General features: G+C 38.4%; 1 protein-coding gene across 3 annotated transcripts in view; it reads left to right on the top strand.

Annotated features, from left to right (window-relative positions):
• The window catches only part of SLC38A6 (solute carrier family 38 member 6), a 62548-nt gene extending 40963 nt beyond the window's left edge, over window positions 1-21585 (top strand). The window contains exon 16 of one of the 3 annotated variants that reach the window (XM_072429100.1): window positions 20923-21585. In XM_072429100.1, coding sequence (XP_072285201.1) covers window positions 20923-20994 — 72 coding nt within the window. In that variant the 3' untranslated portion in view covers window positions 20995-21585. Of the gene's footprint in view, window positions 1-1298; window positions 6242-8208; window positions 8518-20922 lie in introns of those variants that run through there. The other 2 variants (XM_072429101.1, XM_072429098.1) reach the window with 2 other exon arrangements.
• Window positions 21586-22178: the final 593 nt, after the last annotated feature.

A 22178-nucleotide genomic window follows, 5' to 3' on the forward strand; every position in this document is an offset into this window, starting at 1 on the left:
ACTTTCCAGTTCAGACTATCACCCCTTTTACCCACCAGACCTCCCCTATCCTGTAATTTTCAGAATGTAACCCTTAAACGAATCTCGCAAAGGGTTTTAAACCAAGTATTAGAAATGAACATTTTATTTTCAGCTTTTTAATTTGTCCAATCCTTTTGAGCCCCTGAAATGAAGTGATTGTGTTAAAAAAAGGCGTTAGTTCCTCACATTTTTATGCAATATATTTGTTCAACCCACTGAATTAAAGCTGAAAGTCTGCAGTTCAACTGCATCTGATTTGTTTCATTTAAAATGAACTGTGGTAATGTACACAAGTTGTCTCTGTCCAAATATTTATGGACCTATATATAAATATAAATTTGCATGCACAGAAGGTAGCGGTCCCACCAGGGCTGGTGATCAGTTTATATTTATCAAGGAAATGGAGCAACAATTTGCTATGGCAGGCTTACTTAGTAAGCCTATCTATGCTGTAGGTCCATTGTGAAGCGAAAAGAAGTAGACTAAGGATTAGAATTTTAAAATGGCCATTTTTCAGAGTTTAAACTTTAGGACGTTTCCATATTACTGAAAGATGTGAAACTTTAAAAAGTTACCAGGTCTTCACCCCTAGTAGGTAAGGCCAAGTTCATCTTGGTGAACCCTTCTCCCACTTGTTGGCCAATGCAGAAGTGAAAGAAGAGATAGAGAGCTCAAAATTTTGATTATATATATAAATCATTTTTTGTGTTTCTATGTCAAAGTTATATGAAATATGTAGCATTATAACCTAAAGTATCAATCTACCCCCAAATTATATTTCAGTTATAGGAGTGGCCTGATAAATTGAGTAAGATCTTGCATTCTCGTATGTCTTGAATGTAGCACAGTGATGCATCCTTGCTATAATTCCACTTGAAGAGTTTAGGGTATTCCAGAATCTCCTGTTGTATTCTCCATTAAATAACCCAACAGGGACAATGACTACAGTAGGCATGCCAACTTGGGAATTAAATCATAGAGTTCCTATGATATACAAGAAGTCTATTTGGTAAATGTAGGAGAGGCTAAGCACCTTACACAGAAATAGTCTTTTTGCTTGAATTCACTCTTTAAGACCCTGCATCAACAATATTGTTCTTCCTTAAACATTCTGTAAACAATTACCTTTAAAAAACTACCAGCAACCTGTTTTTCTTGAATCAACAATAGGGGAAAGAGCTTTCCAACCTGATGCTTGAATGACTGGCTGTTTTCAGAGTGAAAATTGATTCCTTCCACAAGTGCTAATTTGTGTTTGTTTTTTCTTGTGTTCCCAGGCCTGTGGCTTGCTTGTTCTTGGTATTTGTATTGGTGCCTGCAGTTTAACACTAATTACCGTGAACTGGGCTTACAATGAATGAGAGAATTGCGTCGGAGTTTACATTTGAACAGAATTTACAGCCAAGGATATCCAGTTTCAGGGGGAAATTGCTTGAGAAATAGTTTGTGTTGAGAGCACGCCACTCTCTTGCCCTTTGGGTTCTCTGGAAAAATAAAACTGGTCATTGGCTGAAATGAAAAGGCCAAAAGCAAACATTCACTGTAGGGAGGAACTGCATAAATAAACTGGGTGCTAAATATTATGTCACATGACCAAAGGTTATTATAGTCCAAACAGGTTAGCCGCATTCCCACTTAATTACTGACACATGTAGATGATACAGGTGCTGAAGCTAATATATATATATGCTTATATATAGAAGGGTAATAATAGCCCAACAATGAACTTCTCTTATGCCGTTCCTTTTGGTTTAGTAAATAGACCATTGAAATGTGTATTTCGAGGGCAACAACCTTCTCTCATAGTTATAATGGTTTAAAAGAGCATTGTCACCCTTGCACAGAATGTTTCTGGCAGGTTCACCAGATCAAATTAAAGGGAAAAGAAGAAAAGTAATTACAGCCACATCGAAAGACTACTAAGCTGCAATGTATACAATTTTTGGTTTTGGTTTTGGATACACCTCTTATTGTTAATCATAGGGGTATGTTTTTAGTTCAGTACTTGCACTATAAACTAAATGTTTACAATAGAACACTATGCAAAACACCATAAAGAGTAGATGTAAAAAAGAAAAAAAAATAGAATTTGTGTGTTTGGACGCTCTGTTGGAAAATTTGAATGCCATAATAGCTAGAAAATTCTGGCTGTGTATTATGGACAAAACAAGCTTTGTAGACTGTAATCTGATCTAACCATTAGGCTTTCACTTACACCTCAATACAGGTGCCAGGATTTGATTTGCATACAGGTACTATAATTGCAGAGCTTACATTGAAAAGTAAAGTGCACTGAACGTCAACCTACTTTTACATGCAATCAGAAATTTACAAATGTGCTATCCAGTACCTGACACCTTGGAAATGTTGGACATGTTCTGTTTAGCTTGGAAAGCATACAATTACCAGCATATTAATACAATGATATGCAGAATTTGCCTAAAACCACATTACATGGTGGCTTGTAAATTCTGCATATTGGTGTTTAGGTGTGCTGGCTGTTCTTTGCTTGCCAAGGTGAGGCCAGGAAAAGGTCAAGAAGGTTAAAGGATCATCATAACAGCCAGACAAATTTTATTTTTAAAAAGAGAACAGTGGTGGCAGTGGTGGTGATCTGTAAAATCACTGCTTAACCTGATGTTCCTTTTTTCACAAAAAAATCTTGTTTGTTAATATCCAGTGTTCATCATTTTCAGTATTTATGTAGTATGTTTACTTTTATTTCAGTTGTACAGGATACTTAAGGGAAGTGGGGAAAATCTGTGCATGTGAGGAAAAACCTACTAACCTAAGTGCTGGGCAGGAGACATCTTAACGTGTCAGGATTGTACATTTCAGATATTTTCTATTCCTCTTGATGGCCCCATTGGAGGCCACACAATCCAACGCAAAACAATGGGTGGGAGGTTTGTTTTGGGGGTCACTAATGGTGATGTCAAAAGAATGTTCTAACTTGGTACCATATGGATCTTACTACCAGCACTTATGGTAGGTCAATCCTTTAAATGTTTTACTTTAAACACGTTTACTTTAAATACAAATGCATGTGTGATCTATCTGTATATGTACAATATATAAATGTTTTTTTTTCTTTTTAAAAATCAAGAAGTTTGTGATTTGCCCTTGTTGTACATTTCACATTCTGTCTATACCTTGTCAGTAAGAGCCATGCTTCAATTTGATTTTAGAAGTCTCCCTTGGGGCCTTTATTTCCAAAATGTAATCACAGTATTATCATAACGTGAAAGTAAAGTATAAAAGTTAATTTAAAGTATAATTTGATGTTGTTGTATCATCATAAATATGTGATATTTTCAGTTGATTTGATTGGGTTTTTTTTGTCTAAACGGTCATAATTACAATAGATTTATGACCAGATTGTTGGTCAAAAAATGATTGTACTTTTTTTTTCTGATTTGTTAGCCATCACATCCAAATAATTTTTTTGTGCTGCAATTGATATTTTAATTAGGTGGAATGTAAAAAAACAGTCATACTAGTAACTGAATAATTAACAAATGGATGGGTGCATTTATTAAATTGTAGTTGATCACAAGGATCAGTATTAAATTGATTGCATTTACGGGTATATTATTGATCGTAAAGAACACAGAGAAAAAAATGTTTAGTGTATATGTGTAACTTAACTGGAAAAAAAGCGGTAAGACTAGGAAATTCATGTCAGTACAGTAACTCCTGTTAATGTGTTAGAGATATAAGTCCACCTTCAGACTTGTAAACTGACGCTCCCTGCCACTTTTTCTCAACTACTGTGCTATACACAGTATTATTGTTCACTTGATATTCATTTCTTCCTGCAGAGGAGGAAAGCAGCTGCATGGCCAAAAGCGACATGTAGCTTTAAGGAACTGCGCTGTAATCAGTCACACTCAAAAAACGTACGTGAAACAGTTCCCAACTGCTCCTGGTGAGTGGGCACAGTTGAGCCTGTAGTAGAACACTGCGGTCATGCGTAAGCGTGAAAAGACCCTAAGCCTCTTAACGTGTAGATTTTGACCAAAGCTACGTACACACATCCGATGATCCCACCCGCTTTTCTTGCCATAGTGGATTGATGAATGACTGATTGGAAATCGCCACTGTGCACTAATTTGGAGAAGGGCACAGTGGGGTGCCAGTTGCTCATCCTACTCCATCCCCTCCCTATTGAACAGAACAGCACTTTGTTTGTTCATATGTCACTGGAATTGATCACGAAAATTGTTTCCAGCAACAATCATGATGTCTGTATGGGGCTTTAATTTCAGAGCCTCCCTATTGCCCTTAAGGTGCAGTTACAGATTATGTTGTTCTGAGGGGATGAGCTCTATTTTTTGGGTTTAATACAAGTTCAGATACCTTTTATTCAGCAGATCTGGTTGCGATTTTCACTAAAGGTAACCTAAGCTTTTATATTTTTTTCCCAGTTTGATTTTCACCGCTTTATGTCATTTTTACTTGAGAACGAAGTTTGTTTTACTCCTAGTACATTTCCCTAATAGGCTCCTAGAACAGGTTTGTAGAGCAGGAGGGCTGTCATGGCTAGTTGTTTAGAGAATCAACACAAAATAAAGCAACTAAATCTCTATGTAAACTTCATAAAGCTGCCAGCTAAAGTACAACACAATAGTGATATCAACATACCTATCTCAGGAGTGATGATGTGTTACATTCTTGTGGATATGGACAGTTTGTCCTAACCACTAGATTTCATTTACAATATGTTTCTAATAAAACAGATCTAGAAACATGCATGCGGAGACATTTCAAGAGCTTAGGACTGAGAATAGATTTAGATTCTCAGCTTTGTAACTAAATTTTATTTTCTGTGTGTTAGTTTTCTATACAGGATGTTGAAGCATCAATTGTGCCTTATGGTAAAGTTAGGCAGTTGCCTGTTCATGGGCCAAGGCAACCCCACTACCCTCACATGGCATTTGGGAGCTGTCATCAGTGGGCAGTTTTTCAAACATTCCCATACAATTTCACTGTACTGTCCTGACATCTTGTCTTCCCCGACCCTGCAATCCACAGCTACTGATGCCAGCAGAGACATGGCACGGTAGGTACAGGAATGCTTGCCAGCTAGTAGTAAAACCGAAAACCTTCCACCCAAGTCCTCTCCTGCCATATACCTCAACCCTAAGTGTAACTTTGCCTAAAATAAAAATAACATAGACGATGCATCTATTCAAACTACATTACTGTCCATACGGTAACAATGCTGCTGCACAATTTCCTCAAAACATATAATGTCACCATATTTAATGAAGGTAAAAGAATAAAAGTTCAGCTGGATCAACAGGTAATAAATTATGTTAAACGGAGACTTAAATGTTCATGCTAGTGACATACAGCAATTTAGTGCTTGGTGTCTGAACAGCCATCTACCAGACTCCAAACAGTGCCTTGGTTTGGGGTCTGGCGGTGAAAGTGAAGAATAAATTGTGACCCCTCTGTACATAAATATGCTATTTGTGGGGAGTGTTGGAAACAGTTATCAACAGAAGTGGATCTAGAGTGCTATCATGTGAGCTATTCACTGATCACTCCTAAATTTCTTCAGCCTTCCTCTAGATTTCAAATATACAGCTCAGCAAGGTTGGACAGAATGTATGGGGAGTGAACATTAGCATTCTCATTACAGGGAAACATAATTAGTGACCTTTAATTCCTTGCCATAAAATAAGCCATAAGCTTTAGCCATAAAATAATTTTAGACATAAGATGACCAGGCAGTTCTAGAGTCTGTTGGTACCTTGTATTGTAGCAGACACCTGATTATTTGAAAAATCTTGGCTGGGCATATAGGATTGCCTAGTGACATGCTACCATCTCTCCAAGGCCAAGCTCTACCAAGTGGGCTATATTCTTGAAATGAACCTATATATGTGTACATATCTCTTGTATCTTTTTAAATAAGTTAAATTTTGGGTGATTCTTTTTAGTGTATATATTATAAAAATGATTGTACTGACATTTTATTACTAATTTTACCCACATCATTTTTTAAAAATCCCCTTGCAATGTGTTTACACCCCAACTGATCAACAATTGACTTTTTTAGTTAATAATTAATGTAGCTTAACTAAAAGATGTATTGGTAAAAAAAATATTTTGAATAATACAATGCTGCTAAAATTATATTGTGTTCATTTACATTTTAAAAATATACCTCTTGTAATCTTAAAATTGGTATTAAAAATATTTTTTTCATAAAGGTGTCTTTGCGTGTGTGTTTTTACTTTGGTCTTTTAAGAAATGGACAATCATTGTGCGATAAAGGTGAGAAAGAGGGATGAGACTTTAGGACTTCTAGCGGACTTTATGGCATTGCCATACTTGTGTCTGCAGAATATAGTTGTAAAAGGAAGAGCTGTTGATATAATTAAAAACTGGACAATTAACCCTTAAGCTTCTACGGAACTTTCTTTTAAGGTGATTGGGTGGCTTTACAGCTATAGTATGACCTGACTTTACTACCCCACTATAATAATAACAGTAAAAGAGTTATAGTTGAACGCTATGCAGATGAAGGCAAACATTATTGCAGCTTTGTTATCAATATTACATTCATGTATTTTTGAAGTGCAGTAAGCAGAAGTACCTAAATGTAACTTGTAAATGTGCTTACAAGAGACATGCTGGTAGGTTCAAAAACAAAATAACCAGATAATGAATATATCCGTGATCTAATGCTACGCCATTAAAGTCCAACGGCAGGCTGGGGGTGAAGAGACTACCACTGTACCCCTTCTACATTCTATAATGCTAACAAAAAACTGGTGTCATCCATCACATTGGATGACCAAATCCTTGGGTAGGTAAGACACGATATATGTATTTATTATGTTCAGCTTTAACATGAACCTAACACAAATCTGTACATTCCTATAGAACATAAAAGCTGTAAAACCACATCAAAGCAATCAGTAGATCAGGAGATATGAGCAGCTGAAATTGTATATATATCTATTGACCACGCCTGAACCATACTATTAGAAGGTCAGTAAGCAGCCTGAGTGTTGGGCTTTTCTATTCTGGCTCAGCTTGTTACTTGGAGACAATACACACTGCATTTTCTAAAACACGAAGGTTTAAATTTAAGGCAGCATTCAAATTCATAAAACCAAGAATAGCAAGTATACTCTTAAAGATTACTGTTTTTTCAGTTCTTCAAATAATCCTCATAATTCACATACGTTTACAGTCAAACTCTAAACTTGCATCAGCCAGGGACTTTGATTTCATGGGGAGCCACATTTGCTTCATAAAACCACTACAGCATAAGGTTGTTTATTTGTCTCTGAATGAATGACTAACTGTGGTAAAGGGGGATGAATGACCTTGTGGTTAGGACAGTGGTTGCTGAAGCATTTTGTTTCCAGGAGGAATGAAGAATCCTAAACATTAACATTTGACATGACTTTGGTTTATCTCACGTTTTCCACTGAGTCAGTCTAGTTTATTGGCATTTCATATTTTAAAATAAAAAAGGGAACAAATAGGCCATTGGAGAATCTAAGGTGAGTGCACCATATTGTCTAGCTGAACTTGTTTTCCTTTTACATACACCCCACAAAAATGTTTATGGCACCTTTAGTGCTAAGGGAATTGTTTAGGGCAGCCCTGGGCCTAGCATGGCTAGGCTACATGGCCTTGAAAACAAAATATATGCATAAAAAAATAGCATATTGTACTGCATGGGTAAGCTCAGTGTTCTTCACTCTTGCTTCTGCAAGACATCTAGTAATACATCTTTGGGTAATAGATTATTATAATTATTTTTAATACATTTATTATTATTAGTAGTGTTTATTGATTATGGTGCAAGTATTATCCCTTTGTGATCATTCAGTTACCTCCTGGGGAAGCAAAATCTTTGCGAAATGCATTGGAAAATACCATTTGCTGATCACATTTTCTGAAATAACTCCTGCAAGTATATGATGTACATTATGGATTATCCAACGTTGTAAGGGATATCTATCTTTTTCTGATATCAGGGATTGTATTTAAATTTTACATACTTTGGTTGCCGTTCTTTCTTTGGCCATCTATACAAAGGGTAGTATTTGGTTTTATGCTGTACTATATCAGGGATGTGTCACTGACTTAAGGGGATCTTAAATCAGTCTTAAGGGGATCCTATTAAAATTTTGTATGTTTCCCAAATCTGTCTTACAGAATTTTGTAGAGGAGTTTCAATTGTAAAATTGGTTCTTTGTGGACAATAAAGAGACAAGAAAAAATTCACAATTAGTCAATCAATATTTCCCACCATTATGACTTCAATAAGCTGTTGAAAGGTGACATCCGACAGGTTGTATTGAATTAGTGCTTTTTATATTTCTTGATTAAATAAGTCAATGTGTACTTAACAGTTTTGTTTTCCGTCTTTACAACATTAAATAGAGAGTATTCTCACCTGTGTAACGTTATCTGTTTCCCTATTCCATAAACATACGATGAAGATCTAGTAATGTATAAACCATATATATGTTTTGGCAGTTTTAAGTAGCTTTGACAAGTTCTTGGCTTTCTATATGTACCAATTCAGCTCACGTTCACATCCCCCCCTCCCCCTCTACTCATAACATGGAGTAATATATTCCAGACAAAGCTTTGTTTGGGGACTTCACTCCAGACAAAAAATTAGCGGTTTGTACATTCTGAAAATATGAAGCAATCCGAGTTTCCAAAAGAGTCAGTGACAACATTCCCTCATCAAGAATTATTTTCTGAGTCTATTATGGGTTCATTTTTAATCCAATACAAATATTATCCTTTTCTATCTACAGGGTCCAGGTCATATTTATGAATAATGGAAAATAGGAGGCACATGTGATGAAGACTTTTCTACAGTGTATAGATGGGTTTCTCAAAAGAAGTAAAGCTTTTTATGGCATCCATCAGGCTTAGATTAGGAGAATGAGTTGGTGACCCATTGGGTCTCTCGTTTTGGGGCCAGATCGATAGATACAGTATGGTTGCAATTATTGAGCTGGGCTTTTGTGACATTTCAAATGTTATCTGCATGTGATTATCAAAATAAAGAAGAAACATGTCCACAATATTTCTATGAATGATTTGCAAAACCCTTTCTCTGGGCACAAAAGATACATTTGGACATTAAGACTGAACTTTAATCCAGGACTGTCCAACATAAGTCCTCGAGGGCCACATTTTTATCGTTTCTCTAAAATACAGCAGTAAATTTAGTGAGGCGTGGTTAAAAAGAGCCAAAATATAACACTGCTTTTATATAAGTCTTGGCCGGTTTGTGGCCCTCGAGGACTGGATTTGGACAGCCCTGCAAACTGGTAAAAATCACATGCATGAACGTTTTATTTCCCAAAGATCTGTAATTCTGTCACCACTTTTTGGGAGGTGTATAAGTTCTTACAGACAGCACAGCAAGAAGGGTAACATTAATTACCATGTTGGAGAAAAATAGAACATCAATGTTATCCTACTGCATGCAATCTTTGGATCAGAGAGCAAAGAAGCTGCAACATATGATGTACATTTGTTTCAGGGTTTGTGCATTCTGCAGAGCTGCCCTTCCCTCTCCCATTCTACAGGTAGAATAAGTTTATGAGCAACCCTATGTATTTTCTTTACTTAAAATTGAGAAGAGTTCAATTTTATTTGTACAGTTTAGTGCCCCCAAACAAAAGTTATTTGCGCTGCTGATCTATGATAGACAGGAGTCTTATTTCTTAAGGCTATGTTCTCTCCGGCCATAAGGTTACAATGCAGTTACTGCTTCCTCCATGCCAGTGAACCGCTCTACATGTAGCTTCTTCCTATGGTAGGCACATAGAGAATGAATGAGTGGTACCATTCTTGCTCACTGCCGCCAGCGCTATGGTGGGAGTCACCAGCAATCCCAAAGCAGGACTAAACCTTCCCTAGGGTATATACACAGATGTAAAATTTTTGTTGCTTTTTAATCACTTCCAGTTACAGGGGAACAAATGTGCACTATACCCACAGTGTTGTTCTGTTCTATTGACAGGGAGATGAGGGAGTGGTATCCCTCTGTGTCCTCACACATAGGAAAGTATATAAGACGGCTGTTCATTGATAGACGAGGACGGATAGGGAACTAAATGCAGAACAAAACGGGATGCCCCCATCTGCATTCTGGGTTAATGGGCCCGATTTTTTAAAGCTCTCCAAGGCTGGAAAGGATACATTTAAATCAGTAAAGCTTTGTAATTCTGCAAACCCAGAATGGATTTCTTAAAAGTCGTTTGCTATTTGTTAGCAAATGTTTTCAGTCCTGGACCAGATCCATTCCAGGTTTGCTGGATCACCCACTGATGGAAGTGTATCCTCTCCAGCCATGGAGAGCTTTAATAAATCAGGGCCAATAATTCAAAATATTGAAGCAGAGGGTCAACTTGAGCTAAATGTAGATGGCTTTACATGGTTTCTGGTGGTTACTGAAATTCCTTATAGCTATCTTGAACTGGTTTTTGTGCCAAATCGTTGCCCTTTTTTACATTACAAAAATTATACTAATCAAATTATCAAAGTCCACTAAATGAAAGGAACTATTGTACCCTAAAGATACTCCCAAAGAATCTCAAAGCAAAATTTTAGTTTTACAATTCTGCAAAATTACATCAATATTGGAATATCAATTTTGCTGCACTTTTGTAGGTAGTAGACTTCCTATACCAGTGTTTCAACCAGGGTTCCTTCCGAGGTTCCTTGAACAATTTGTGTGTCTCGGGTCAGTTTACATGACCCCAATGATTGTTTAGCTATCTGTAAGGGTGACATGCTCCTCAATGGCCAGCAATGTAAGATGATTTCTTCCCAACGACCATCACATTAAAATACTTTGATCTGTGGATATAGTAATTATAGGGGGTTCCTTAAAGACCTGCCCATTTTTTAGGGGTTCCCCCATGTTCAAAACGTCAAGACGGACTGTCCTACATCGAGGTTTGTGTTTATATAGGCTAAAATGATGTCTAAAAAAAATCTGATAAAACAAAAAAAAAAATCTGTAAATGCGCAACACTATTTTATATCAGTGAATTCTATGTTTAGGTATTTTCGCCTTTTCACCTTTATTTTCTTTTTAGTTACATTGCAGGCTTCAATCCCTATCCAACATCTTGAAACCCAAGCTTGCATATCACCCGTAGGTGTGAGCACACATTTTCCAGCAAACAGCTATGGGAAAAAATGTTTATTTTTTGACACTTTTTTGCCTCAGCAGAACTACAAAAGTACGGTGAACTTTACAGTCCTGGAGGGAATTGGAAGGAGATCTTTTGTTCTAAATCTTCCAAGTTATAGTCTAAAATAGAGCGCTTTAAAAAGTTAATTGCACGTTCACTCTTACACATTGATGCCTTTTGAGCCATCAAAAAGCAGACTGTAAATCATTTGCAATTTTATATATCTTTTCTGTTTTTATCGACGGAGGCTGAAGGATGTGGAGCGGGGGATGTAAAAAGCTAAAAAGTTAAAAAAAAGAAAAAACAAAGCTCTTATGAATGCTTTCGGGGGAATTTTGAAAGGAACCATATAAATGTCCATGAAACGTTTGTCCCACCTGCAACTCGGAGTATGCTCTTAAATGGACTCTGGGGGGTTCTTAAAACCCCAGGAACTTTCTCTTTGTAGTCTGATCATTCCATTTTGGAATTACAAGAAGTGTTCTGTAAAATGTACATTTCATATGCCAATCTGTCTGCTTGCAAAAGGTCTTGTGATTTTCTTTAAACAGTAGTCCGGATTCGAAGCTGAACGGTATTCCTTAGAGTCCAAACAAGGTCTAGGTTCATTAAATGGCCTTTGAAGATGGGTTTTATGATGCTTTCTATACGAGGCTGTATAAGGTATAACTCTTTTTCACGAGGGCAACCTTTCAGTAAGGTCAAAACTCTCCACTGGCAGAGTCCAGCAGAATGAATGTTCTATGTCTATGGTTCCTTAGGGAGAAGTGAAGTTTGGAAGGTTACAGCCCAAGTTTCTCCTGAATTCACAGGAAACACGTGGAATTATAGTCTAAGAGAAGAGTTGACAGCTTAATGCAGTGATTGTGGTTTTCTAGGGTTAAGAAAGAGGTTGATGAGTTTAGCTTCAGAGAAAAACATCTCATCCCATTCTTCCACCCTACAGAACATAGTGATCGCTTGTCGTGCAGACATAATTGTATGTAAGGTATGAGCCATATGTTTATACCAAATTTGTCTGCTCCTGTTATTTTCAGTCTTCCTAAATCTCCAGCCAGGCCATAGCAAACTTCAGAAGCTTATTTTCCTGATCTGTTATTAATGTTTTAGAAAGTTGTGTTTTCTTCTGTCCTCTCAAAAAAAAAAAGTTCCAGGATTGCTTAAGATTCTGTTTTTAAAATAAATTTCTTTTGTGATTCGTAACCTTCATCTCTCCAGGTCACCATCATAAATCTGTCTTATGTTTCCTGCTGTTGAAAAATAGAAGTAGCTGGTGACATCACAAATGAACTAAGTCGGCGTGAATAGACGCTGAAATAGAAGTTAGGAACTAAGGAAATTTGTAGGCTGCCGTTGTAGATTTCTGCTTCTGTTATTGCTAACTTTTTGGCTTCAATGCTGAGCCAATGGCTTTTAGTGATTTCGGAGTCACGGGTCCAATACAATTGTTGAGTTGAGATTTAACCAGTTGGGTTAGGACTCCAGTAGTAAGATTCAAAAGACAGCCAAGCAACTAACAGTTTGAAGTAGATTGACTGATAACATAAAAGAAAAAGCAAATTTAGTGGTAGCAGTACTTTAAATATACCGGTATAATGCAAAGCTGAGTGGGATGGAAAGTTTCTGGATGCCAACAGTCAGAAGCCGTTCTGCTTTTGAATGGCAGATACAGAACATTGTCAACAGAAGATCAGAAGTAACATTATCAACCAAGAACTATTAAGATCAACTGTACTTTCAATCTAATAGCTATGGACTGCACAAATGGGAATTTTATTTATGTTCCTTCTATGTTCTGAATTCTTATATAATTTAGGTTTTAGCCTGGAGAAACACTAAAATATGCACTGACCACAGCCAATGTTGGACAAAGCCAACAGTGGGCCCTTGTACAGAACTGGATGGGCCCCCTTTCCTGCTGTACTGACTTGGGGCTCCTGTTGGCTGAGGAGGGTCTGGTGTCCCTCCTTTTGTTTGCCCTGACTAATTGTTGCTGTAGCTCCTATATTAATATATTTTTTTTTACCTTTTATAAGTTTGTAAATCAAAGTTTTTATATATTTTATAAACCTTTGTTTTACAAATAAACTCCCAATGTGGGGTGTACCCAGGATACAGGAGTCACTGAATATTTCTTAATAGAAAGCGTTGCAGAAATTGTTTGGCTTCAGACTCTCACTCCCTGATTGGTACTTGAAATGGCCACAAATTTATACAGCAGATGAGATTAGGAAAAAGGTGGGAAGAGATGACAACTCAGAGTCATTCACATCTATGTGTAAAATTTCACTTAGGCTATTAAGCTTTGCGCGTGGAGCGGTGTGCCACTCAAAGGGGTAGAAAGTTCCCCAAGAGTGACATTGTGATGCCAGAACACGCTCAGACCTGCGATGGGAAAGTGGCGGGTTGTGTCTATACGGGGGACATCGTCCTTCCCCAGCAGGGTCCTTTTCTTGACCCCGCTGTTGGGCGCATCAGCCAGCGCTACTGACCACTGGTTGGCGACCGCTGCTTTAGACCAAATAATTTACATGCTCCTAGGTGTCTCTGTTAGTAAGAAAACTTAGTGTACTTAGTAAGAAACCTCTAATTCCCTGTGAAATCAATGTTATTAGTGCACCCTACATGAAATATTTGTATATAAAATATCAGTTGATAAAAAAATATAAGTGTTGTGAGAGTCCATAAAGTTCACTTTTACTGTTACTCGATGCAGATTCTTTTGGCTTTATAAGCTAGCAAGCAATTCTAATGTGACAATCTAATCCACTTGTGGAATACCATATACCTCAAAACACACCAAGAATTTCAACAAGAAATAATAATATCTGTATGTGGTGCAGCAGATGGTTGTGTGTATTTAATAAAAGTCACTTCCAAGCAGGGATGTTACAAGTCCTTTGCTAAAAACTACAAAAACGGCTACTGAACACCACAAGACTGCCACGTACCACTGAAACAACTTTAGATACAGCAGATCATGTGACTGTTACATGGTTAAACCTACTCGGGGGTCCAGAGCATTAACATTGGGATTTATATGGTTTGCATTAGTATGTAATAAATATACATAATACGTGTTCTTTATCGATCATCATTTCAATGGTGTTGTGAAGATCAGTGGTTGCCCAACTTTCGGACCTCACAGACCACTAAATCGACAGAATCTGGGCCGCGCATGTGTGGGGAGCCATGTGTCACTCAAAGAGGAAGAAACTTCCCCCGGAGTGAAGTCATGTCACCAGAACCTGTCCACTCTCCTATCACAGGTTTAGACCTGCTTGCTAAACATCCTGGGGGGGGAGATCTGGAAAATCTCTCCAGGTGATGGTATATCAGATAGAGTAGAGGTCCCCAACCCCTGGTCGGCTGCACTAGTAGGCCACGGCCATCTCACAGGTGGGCCGAGGGAGTACGGGGACCAGTGGTGGTCCGTGGCTTTGGTTGGCAGAGGTGTAGTCGTAAGAAGTGGGGGCATGATGCTATCCATGTAAATGTGCCCGCCCCACTACACCCCTGCCTATGTGTCACTCAAAGGGGAAGAAACTTCGCCCAGAGTGACGTCATGATGCTAGAACCTGCTTGCTAAACAGTAGCGCAGTGCTGTGGACGCAGCAAATGTTGTGTCCACAGCCTTGCACTACTGTTCCCCCATGATGTTTAGCAAGCAGGTCTTAACCTGCGATGGGAGAGTGGGCGGGTTGTGTCCATACGGGGGACATGATCAGCGGGGTCAGGAGAGAGTACCCACTGGGCTGCACACCGGCCGGAGGCACAGACCACCAAAATTCTCTGGCAGACCACCGGTTGGTGACCACTGGTGTAGATGACCATTCCAAGGCTGCGTTTGTATTGGCTCACAGGGGAACTGGAAAAAAACTCAGGTAGACTCCAGTCATGAGCCTCCAAAATATTTTTTTTCAGCCCTCTGGAGTGCCCCTGGTCCCTACTACCCTACAAAAACATTCTACTTTGCCAGGAAAACTATGCAGAGTTATTAATTCTCCATCTTGATCTAGTGCTGTGAATATTTTGTTTCTGTGTTCACGGACTTAGTTCTTTCCTTTTGGAAGGCTCAGCCAAAAAGCCATCTTGTTCCCGTTGGCATGGAGTGTCCTGCAGAACTATATGTTCCAAAGAGCCTTCAAGTAATGTTGGTAGAGCAGTAGTAGCTGTGTAAGTAGGGTCAGGGGAGCATGGAATGCCATGTGATTGCTGTACAAACCCCTCCGAATGCCATATTGGTTCCCCAACATTGTCAGCGCTGCCTGGAGCAGAACTGCTACATGGGTATAGCAGACCTTTGCAAACAATCTTTTTACTAGGGTTTCTTGATATTAGAAAAATACCCAAAGAAAACAAAATAATTTAAAAAATGATGAGCAACTTTTTTTTATCGAGTCTATAAAGACCATCTATAATGAAGCAGGATTACATACTTTGGGAAAGCTAAAGAGACAGCACAACAAAAGCTGCCTGCCATGCAGCACTTCTTTGTCTGAAACTTCCACAAAAAAGAAGTGTCAATGTAAATACCAGCTTGAGCTATTGATGCCTATAAAAATCGAAGCAAATTCTCAAAAGATGAAAAGGAGTATAATCTCCACTTGTTGATTTAAATGCAAAATCCCGATGTGCAATAGTTTATAACAACCCGCATACTTTTTTTTTCTGGTCTCAATTATAATAAAGAATACAGCAATGTACACTGCTGTACATGACCTCCAAGCACATTACTGCCATTTTCCACATTCTGGTGTAAACAAGCCTTCCATCACTATAAGTGAGGAGTGCTCCTGGCTTAGCAGACAATTGTGTGTTGGATACAAACTGTTTGTTCTGTCACAGTAAGAACTCCAATCATACAGATGGTCTTCTGTAAACATTTAAGCTCCACTAATTGGTTTTCCATATTCACAGCTGCAAAGTTGAGACACAATTACTGTTCTAAAGCAAACACAAAACATTGCCTTAGTAGATAGGGTTTATGTTCAGTTATTACAAGGCACGTAACTGTAGTCTATTCTTTCTGCTGCCCACTGTACAACTAGCAGGGAAATCCATGGTGGTGGTGATGATGACCATAGGGTTTCCTTACACCAGTTGTGTTGGTTACCCAATTATATTACCAGTAAAAATTTCTACTTCTTCTGTTCCTAGCAATCCGGCACTGGGAGCAATACTGAAATTCCAGGAACACTTCATTCTCCCTCTCTTTTTTAATATAAAATTACCAAATTTATGTAGCAATAAAAAAATGGAGTGGAAATATCGATACTTTACCAAACCAGCAGAGTGAAGAAACCAACTGTAGAAATTATTAATCTGTCACAATATCAATTAACCATGGATGAAATTAATATTTTGAAATTGGGGCTATCATTTTGCCCCACCCGAATTATTTGTTACATTACCCAATGTAGTCCCAGTACAAGGACACCACAAAACCAATTGTTTTCTATCTGCCTCGTATACCCCAAAGTCAGGGGCTGCTGCACAAAAAGAAATATCTTTCCTGATGTTACCATTAAAGGAACAATGAAGAACTTCTCTTTCTGCAAATACTGGTTCACAAATTTGAGTCACTGATCTGGAATTGTTGGGAAGAAAACAAGATATTCCTCCTAGCCTGGGACCTGCAACATAAAGCTCCTCATGATCTGATGAAAATGTATTAAATTCCACCGACGTTTAATGGTGGATTAATAAAAAGAATGATTGACTGGAGCAGCTGAGGAGGACGACTACAAACATGTTTTTCTAAACCGGCCTGTCGTATGAAGGATGAGTTCATTAAAGCATCGTACTAAAGATAGAGGCGCTGACAGCATGAATTAGTATTTTTGTTTTTACAACAATGTTAGCTGATTGGATATATTTTCCTTTACTTATTTATCATTTAGAAACAATATTTAAACATAAGTGCAATTCATCTCCCAAAACCCAATTTATTTAAGACCAACTGCTATTAAAATTATGTTATTTTTTAATTTGGGAAGAGCAGCAACCTTTTTCAATTTTAGACAATTTCCCTTATTATGAGGCAAATTTATAAAATGTGGTATTCTGAACAAATCACAATTCCTGGAATATCAGATTTCTTTTTTAATGATGGAAGTCAGTGAAGACAGGTTCTCCTCTTACCTTGTCCCCTCTATCCAAAGATTTAAACCCCAGCCAGTTTATTTGTTTTGTTGCCTGTGTACCATTGGGGAAATTTCCCTTCACCTCCTCTCCCACATAGACATTTGGGAGTTATAGTAATCTCCCAAAGTTAGGAAAATGTTGTATTAGATTATGGTCTGTTGAATAGATGTCCCTAATGGAAGATTTCCCCTAATGTTTTTTCTGGGGACCACTCTAAAATGTTAGATTTCTCTTCACTTTTACATGGTCACCAATTTACATAGAAGGTGAATCTAATCAATGGAGACACCATCAAAAAAAATTGACCCTAACTGTTCCCCACTGTATCCAAAACTAAACTAAAAAAATAGTTTGCTTATAGAAACAAAATATTATTCTGGAAATACATGTCACATTTTAAAATCCAAAGCAGCCCCAAAGTAACCAATATGCCAATTGCTGAATTGTCAGCCTCTGGGTTATCTATGTGGTCAGTAATATTTCTGTCTGGCTGCAAATTGTATTCATATAGACCTGACAATGGAGCTGGTCCCTTCTTTTTGGGGTCAAAGGGTCCCCACTCATAACACTGTATTCATATATAGAACAGCAAGTAGCCAATAAGTCAAATGCTTTGCATTTTCTTCTGGCAGTTTGCATTTTATGCCGGCAATAACGTCTCCTGCTGAGATAAGCATTCGAGCTTAAGGTGAGCCAACTGGTTGGAGGAAGAAAGATATATTACGGGCAAGTGATGGCAGCAGGAGACCTCTGTACTCCATAATTTATATAGTGTACTAATTTCTATTGTCCCAATATAAAGTGTGTGTACTGGGAAAAGGGAAGGTCACATATTTGCAAACTTGAAGACCATTCCAAAACGTTAGAGACATTTTTTAAAAAAAAGCGATAAAGTGTTTTACAATTAGTGCATTACAATACAGTCAGGTCACTTTGAAGTTCATACTTAAACCTCCCTGGCGGTATTCCCGAGTTAATTTTAGTACCAAAATCGGTAACCCCGAGCCACACTTTGGGTGGCATTGTAAAAAGTGTTTACCTGGTCCCCACGAGGCTGCAGTGTCCTCCGACATTACCCACCTAGAATCTGTATCCTCTGGGGTGATCAATGGGACATGTGAGCGTGTGCGGGCGTAACCTGGCGGGAAGTGTAAAACAATGTACCGCTTTGACATTTAAAAAAAAAACTGATATAATCAGACCGCCAGGGAGGTTAAGTGCCCATTTACCAAGATTACCATAAAAATATGTATTTTTACACATTATGTCATTAGTTAAGATATTGGAAACTCACATTATGTCAAAGGTAGCCCTTTCATTTGTGATGCCAACTCACCACAACGCTGCCAAAACCTACCATAACCCAATTCTTTGGGACACCATGGGTACATAGTCTGCGGCAGTTTAAATGTCTTAGGTGCCATTAAAATTAATGATCTTGCTGCCCAACTTCATATAACATGGGCAAACAGAAGAACATTTAAAGCCAAATTTTTTTTTATTTGGATAACGTAGAAGATGAGAAAAACTGCTGTAAATTTTTTTGAGGGGGCCATTTGTGAATCATTAGGAGATTTCTCTTTACTTCCCCATCCTGTAAATGCAACAGAAAGTGATAGGATCTCTCTCCAATGTTAGGGAAATCCCTTGTTAAGCAGTTATTCCAGAAACAACTGTCCCTATTGGAAGATTTTCTAACAAATTAACATTTTCCTTTACGACTAACAAAAGTACCGGAGGTCTGAAGCACAGATTTGACAGTTGGGAGGTTATAGGTTACATTGTGAGACGCTTTTCCTAACAGATGTAGAGGTTTTACAAAAATGTACCAAATTGGGACATTATTACAAGATTGCTGGCCAGATCTCACAGCTCTTAATCAAGACCATCTTTTGCTTGAGTCAAAGTGTTATTGAGTCACTGTCCACATGCAAAGTTTTGGATTACACATTTGCTGTGTCTCCGACAATGATGTTATTATTGGGACAGATTGATACAGACATGGGAATATCGCAATCAAATTATACTGATAAGAGAAGAAAAATTATCTTTGTGCGTAGGAATTTTACAGAATCCTTATAAAAGATCTTTCTACAAACCACCAATGTTACAGGCAGCAAAATTACTCCAAATGGGAAATGCTCCAATTCATTTATGAAGCTGCTCGGGTAAAATTAGATTTTTAAGAAATCCACTATTTCTGTATTTAGAGGGTGTATATTGGATACTTTATTTTATTCAGGGTTTGGCTGTGATATTTTACATTTCTTTTTAACTCTTTGCATTGTCTGTTTTTTCCCCATTTAAATAATGTAAAATAAAGAACAGGGTTCGAGATAGTCGGATGTAGTTACCATAAAGAAGCTATTTAAAGCCCATTGCACCTTTCGAAACCACTTAATTTTGCCTTCTCCATTAACATCTTTAAACTTGCCTGAAATTTCCCAATTTTCATCAAAAATTTTGGAAATAAAAACTTTCAATTTGTGTCACTAAAACTAAAGATGGGCATAAAGAATCAAACCTTGGTATATCATGCTTTCAATTCAAGCATCAATCGCAACCATTGGGTCCTTTGTCACCATCCTAAAGGGCTGAAGGAAGAGTTTGGAATCATACATGGGGAAACACCAACAATTTTTTTGCCAGTGTGAAAGAACCACTGAACTTTCATCTTGGTCATATGAATACACATGTTCCACCGATGCCATGAAGAATGGAAGAACGCTTCCTTGTTCATCATCATCATTGGAAATGTTTAATATATGTGGCCATAGGAAGTATGGGTTATCATGCAAAGGCAATCCTTTATTAAAACTGTGCAAGGTGCAGCTCATTTGGGCACTAAAAATGTGGTTCTGTTTCATCTCCACTGGATTTGGACTTAAAAGAAGAGCAACACTGTAAGCCAATCAGACTGTATTGCATTGTACAGCGCTGCCAGTCTAACCATTAAAAGTTTGATGAAAGGGAAATGAATGGTGTACTTTGTATGCAATGCCTTTTGGCTTCTTCAAAGATCAGACTGCAGTGATTCAGAGAGTCTCAGTATGTGTTAAAAAGATGGACATGTCAAAGTATTGTCATCTAATTCTCCGAATCCGCTGTGTCATCAAGGGTGACGGTCAACTAACAAGTTCTCAGACAAATGGTCAGAGCAATCACCGGCACCCTCAGCAGGCTGGCAAACTGATCCTAAACAGTCCAGATTCCAGATCAAGAGCACAAATGGACAATCGAATACAGATTAAAATCTGCTCAAGTCTAGTTTGCCGATTAGAAACCGGTAATCCTTTAAAAACCCACAATGCCTTGATGGAATATCCTTGATCTGAGAAATAAAAGGATCTATTCTGCAGCATGAGCTGGGAGTTTATCCCTCTGCAGACAGCACAGCCCTGTCTAGGTTCTCCATATATTTTTGCAGGCATGGTTAGAATTTTATTTGGTGTTGGAATCCCCTCTGGCAATTCACGCCTGCTAATGGTTTTGCTTGTTGTTGATGGCTTTTTTACATTTGACCTAAATTATATGTCAGGTTTTTCCTTTTCAGATGGAATGTGTGTTCACCTGTTTCTGCGGTGGCTTCATATACCGAGTACAAAGAACAAAGGTATTTTTTTAATAATCCTATTCATGGGTCCATCTATAACAGAGAGAATACCGATCTTTGAAAGAGACATCGCAGCCAATATTCTTCTCCTGCTTTTTTTCCATTTAAGCTGCCCCTGATCCAATGGGAATGCTGACCGCTAAATACTTTCACAACGGGGCTTCCAGACAGATATATTTATATAAATGGTTGGGCCTATGGAACTGAAGTAAAGGCTTACAGTTGTCTACGAAACCAACCAGGGTAAACCTAATTTTGGAATTGGATAATCCAAATATCAAACTTGACCGCAGCCTCAAACCAAGCAAGTTAGTTTTAACGTTATCCTTGTCTCTGAGATATTTCCCTTTTTTTCCAGTGATGGAAAATGGACACAATTTATCCCCCCTCCTATTGTGTGCTACTTCCCCTCCTCTTAGATTGTAAGCTCTTTTGGGCAGGGTTTTCTCCTCTTCCTGTTTCATTGTTTGTATTTATCAGGCATTTGCAACCCTTAATAAAAGTACAGCGCTGTATAATATGTGGGCGCTATATAAATACTATTTAAAAATAATATTAATTTGCAACAACATATATTGTTGGAGAGTTACAGTATATCTTAAACGAGATTTTCATGTTTTTTTTGCTTTTTGCTGTGCACCAATTGGGAGATCTCTCCAGGTGATGGTGTATCAGATCGAGCAGAGGTCCTGAACCCTGGTTTGCTGCTCTCTAGTGGGCCATGACTGTCTTACAGGTGGGCCGCAAGAGCACGGAGACCAACGGTGGTCCGTGGCTCTGGCCGGCAGGGGTGTAGTCGTAAAAAGTGGGGCATGGTGCTATCCATGTAAACATGCCCGCCTCACTACGCCCCTGCCTATGTTTCACTCAAAAGGGAAGAAACTTTCCCCAGAGTGATGTCATGATACCAGAACCGGCCCACTCTCTCATGGCAGGGTTGTGTTCAGAGAGACAGCCCTCTCACCATCCTGAGCCTGCAACTCCATATGGGAGACATGGTCTGCGGCCGGTGCGCCCCCCCAGTGGAGTCCTTCACCTGACCCTGCGGGTAGCAGACTAGCCAGAGCCTCGGACCACCAAAGAATTCTTTGCAATATAGGAGTGGGCACGCGTGCCCATTCCTGAACAAAGTGAGCCCCACTACCCCCCTGCTGGCTGGTGCACCGCCCCCAGCGGGGTCCTTGGGCGCACTAGCC

This window comes from Pyxicephalus adspersus, chromosome 12 (assembly GCF_032062135.1).
Source record: "Pyxicephalus adspersus chromosome 12, UCB_Pads_2.0, whole genome shotgun sequence".
Taxonomy (NCBI): Eukaryota; Metazoa; Chordata; class Amphibia; order Anura; family Pyxicephalidae; genus Pyxicephalus; species Pyxicephalus adspersus.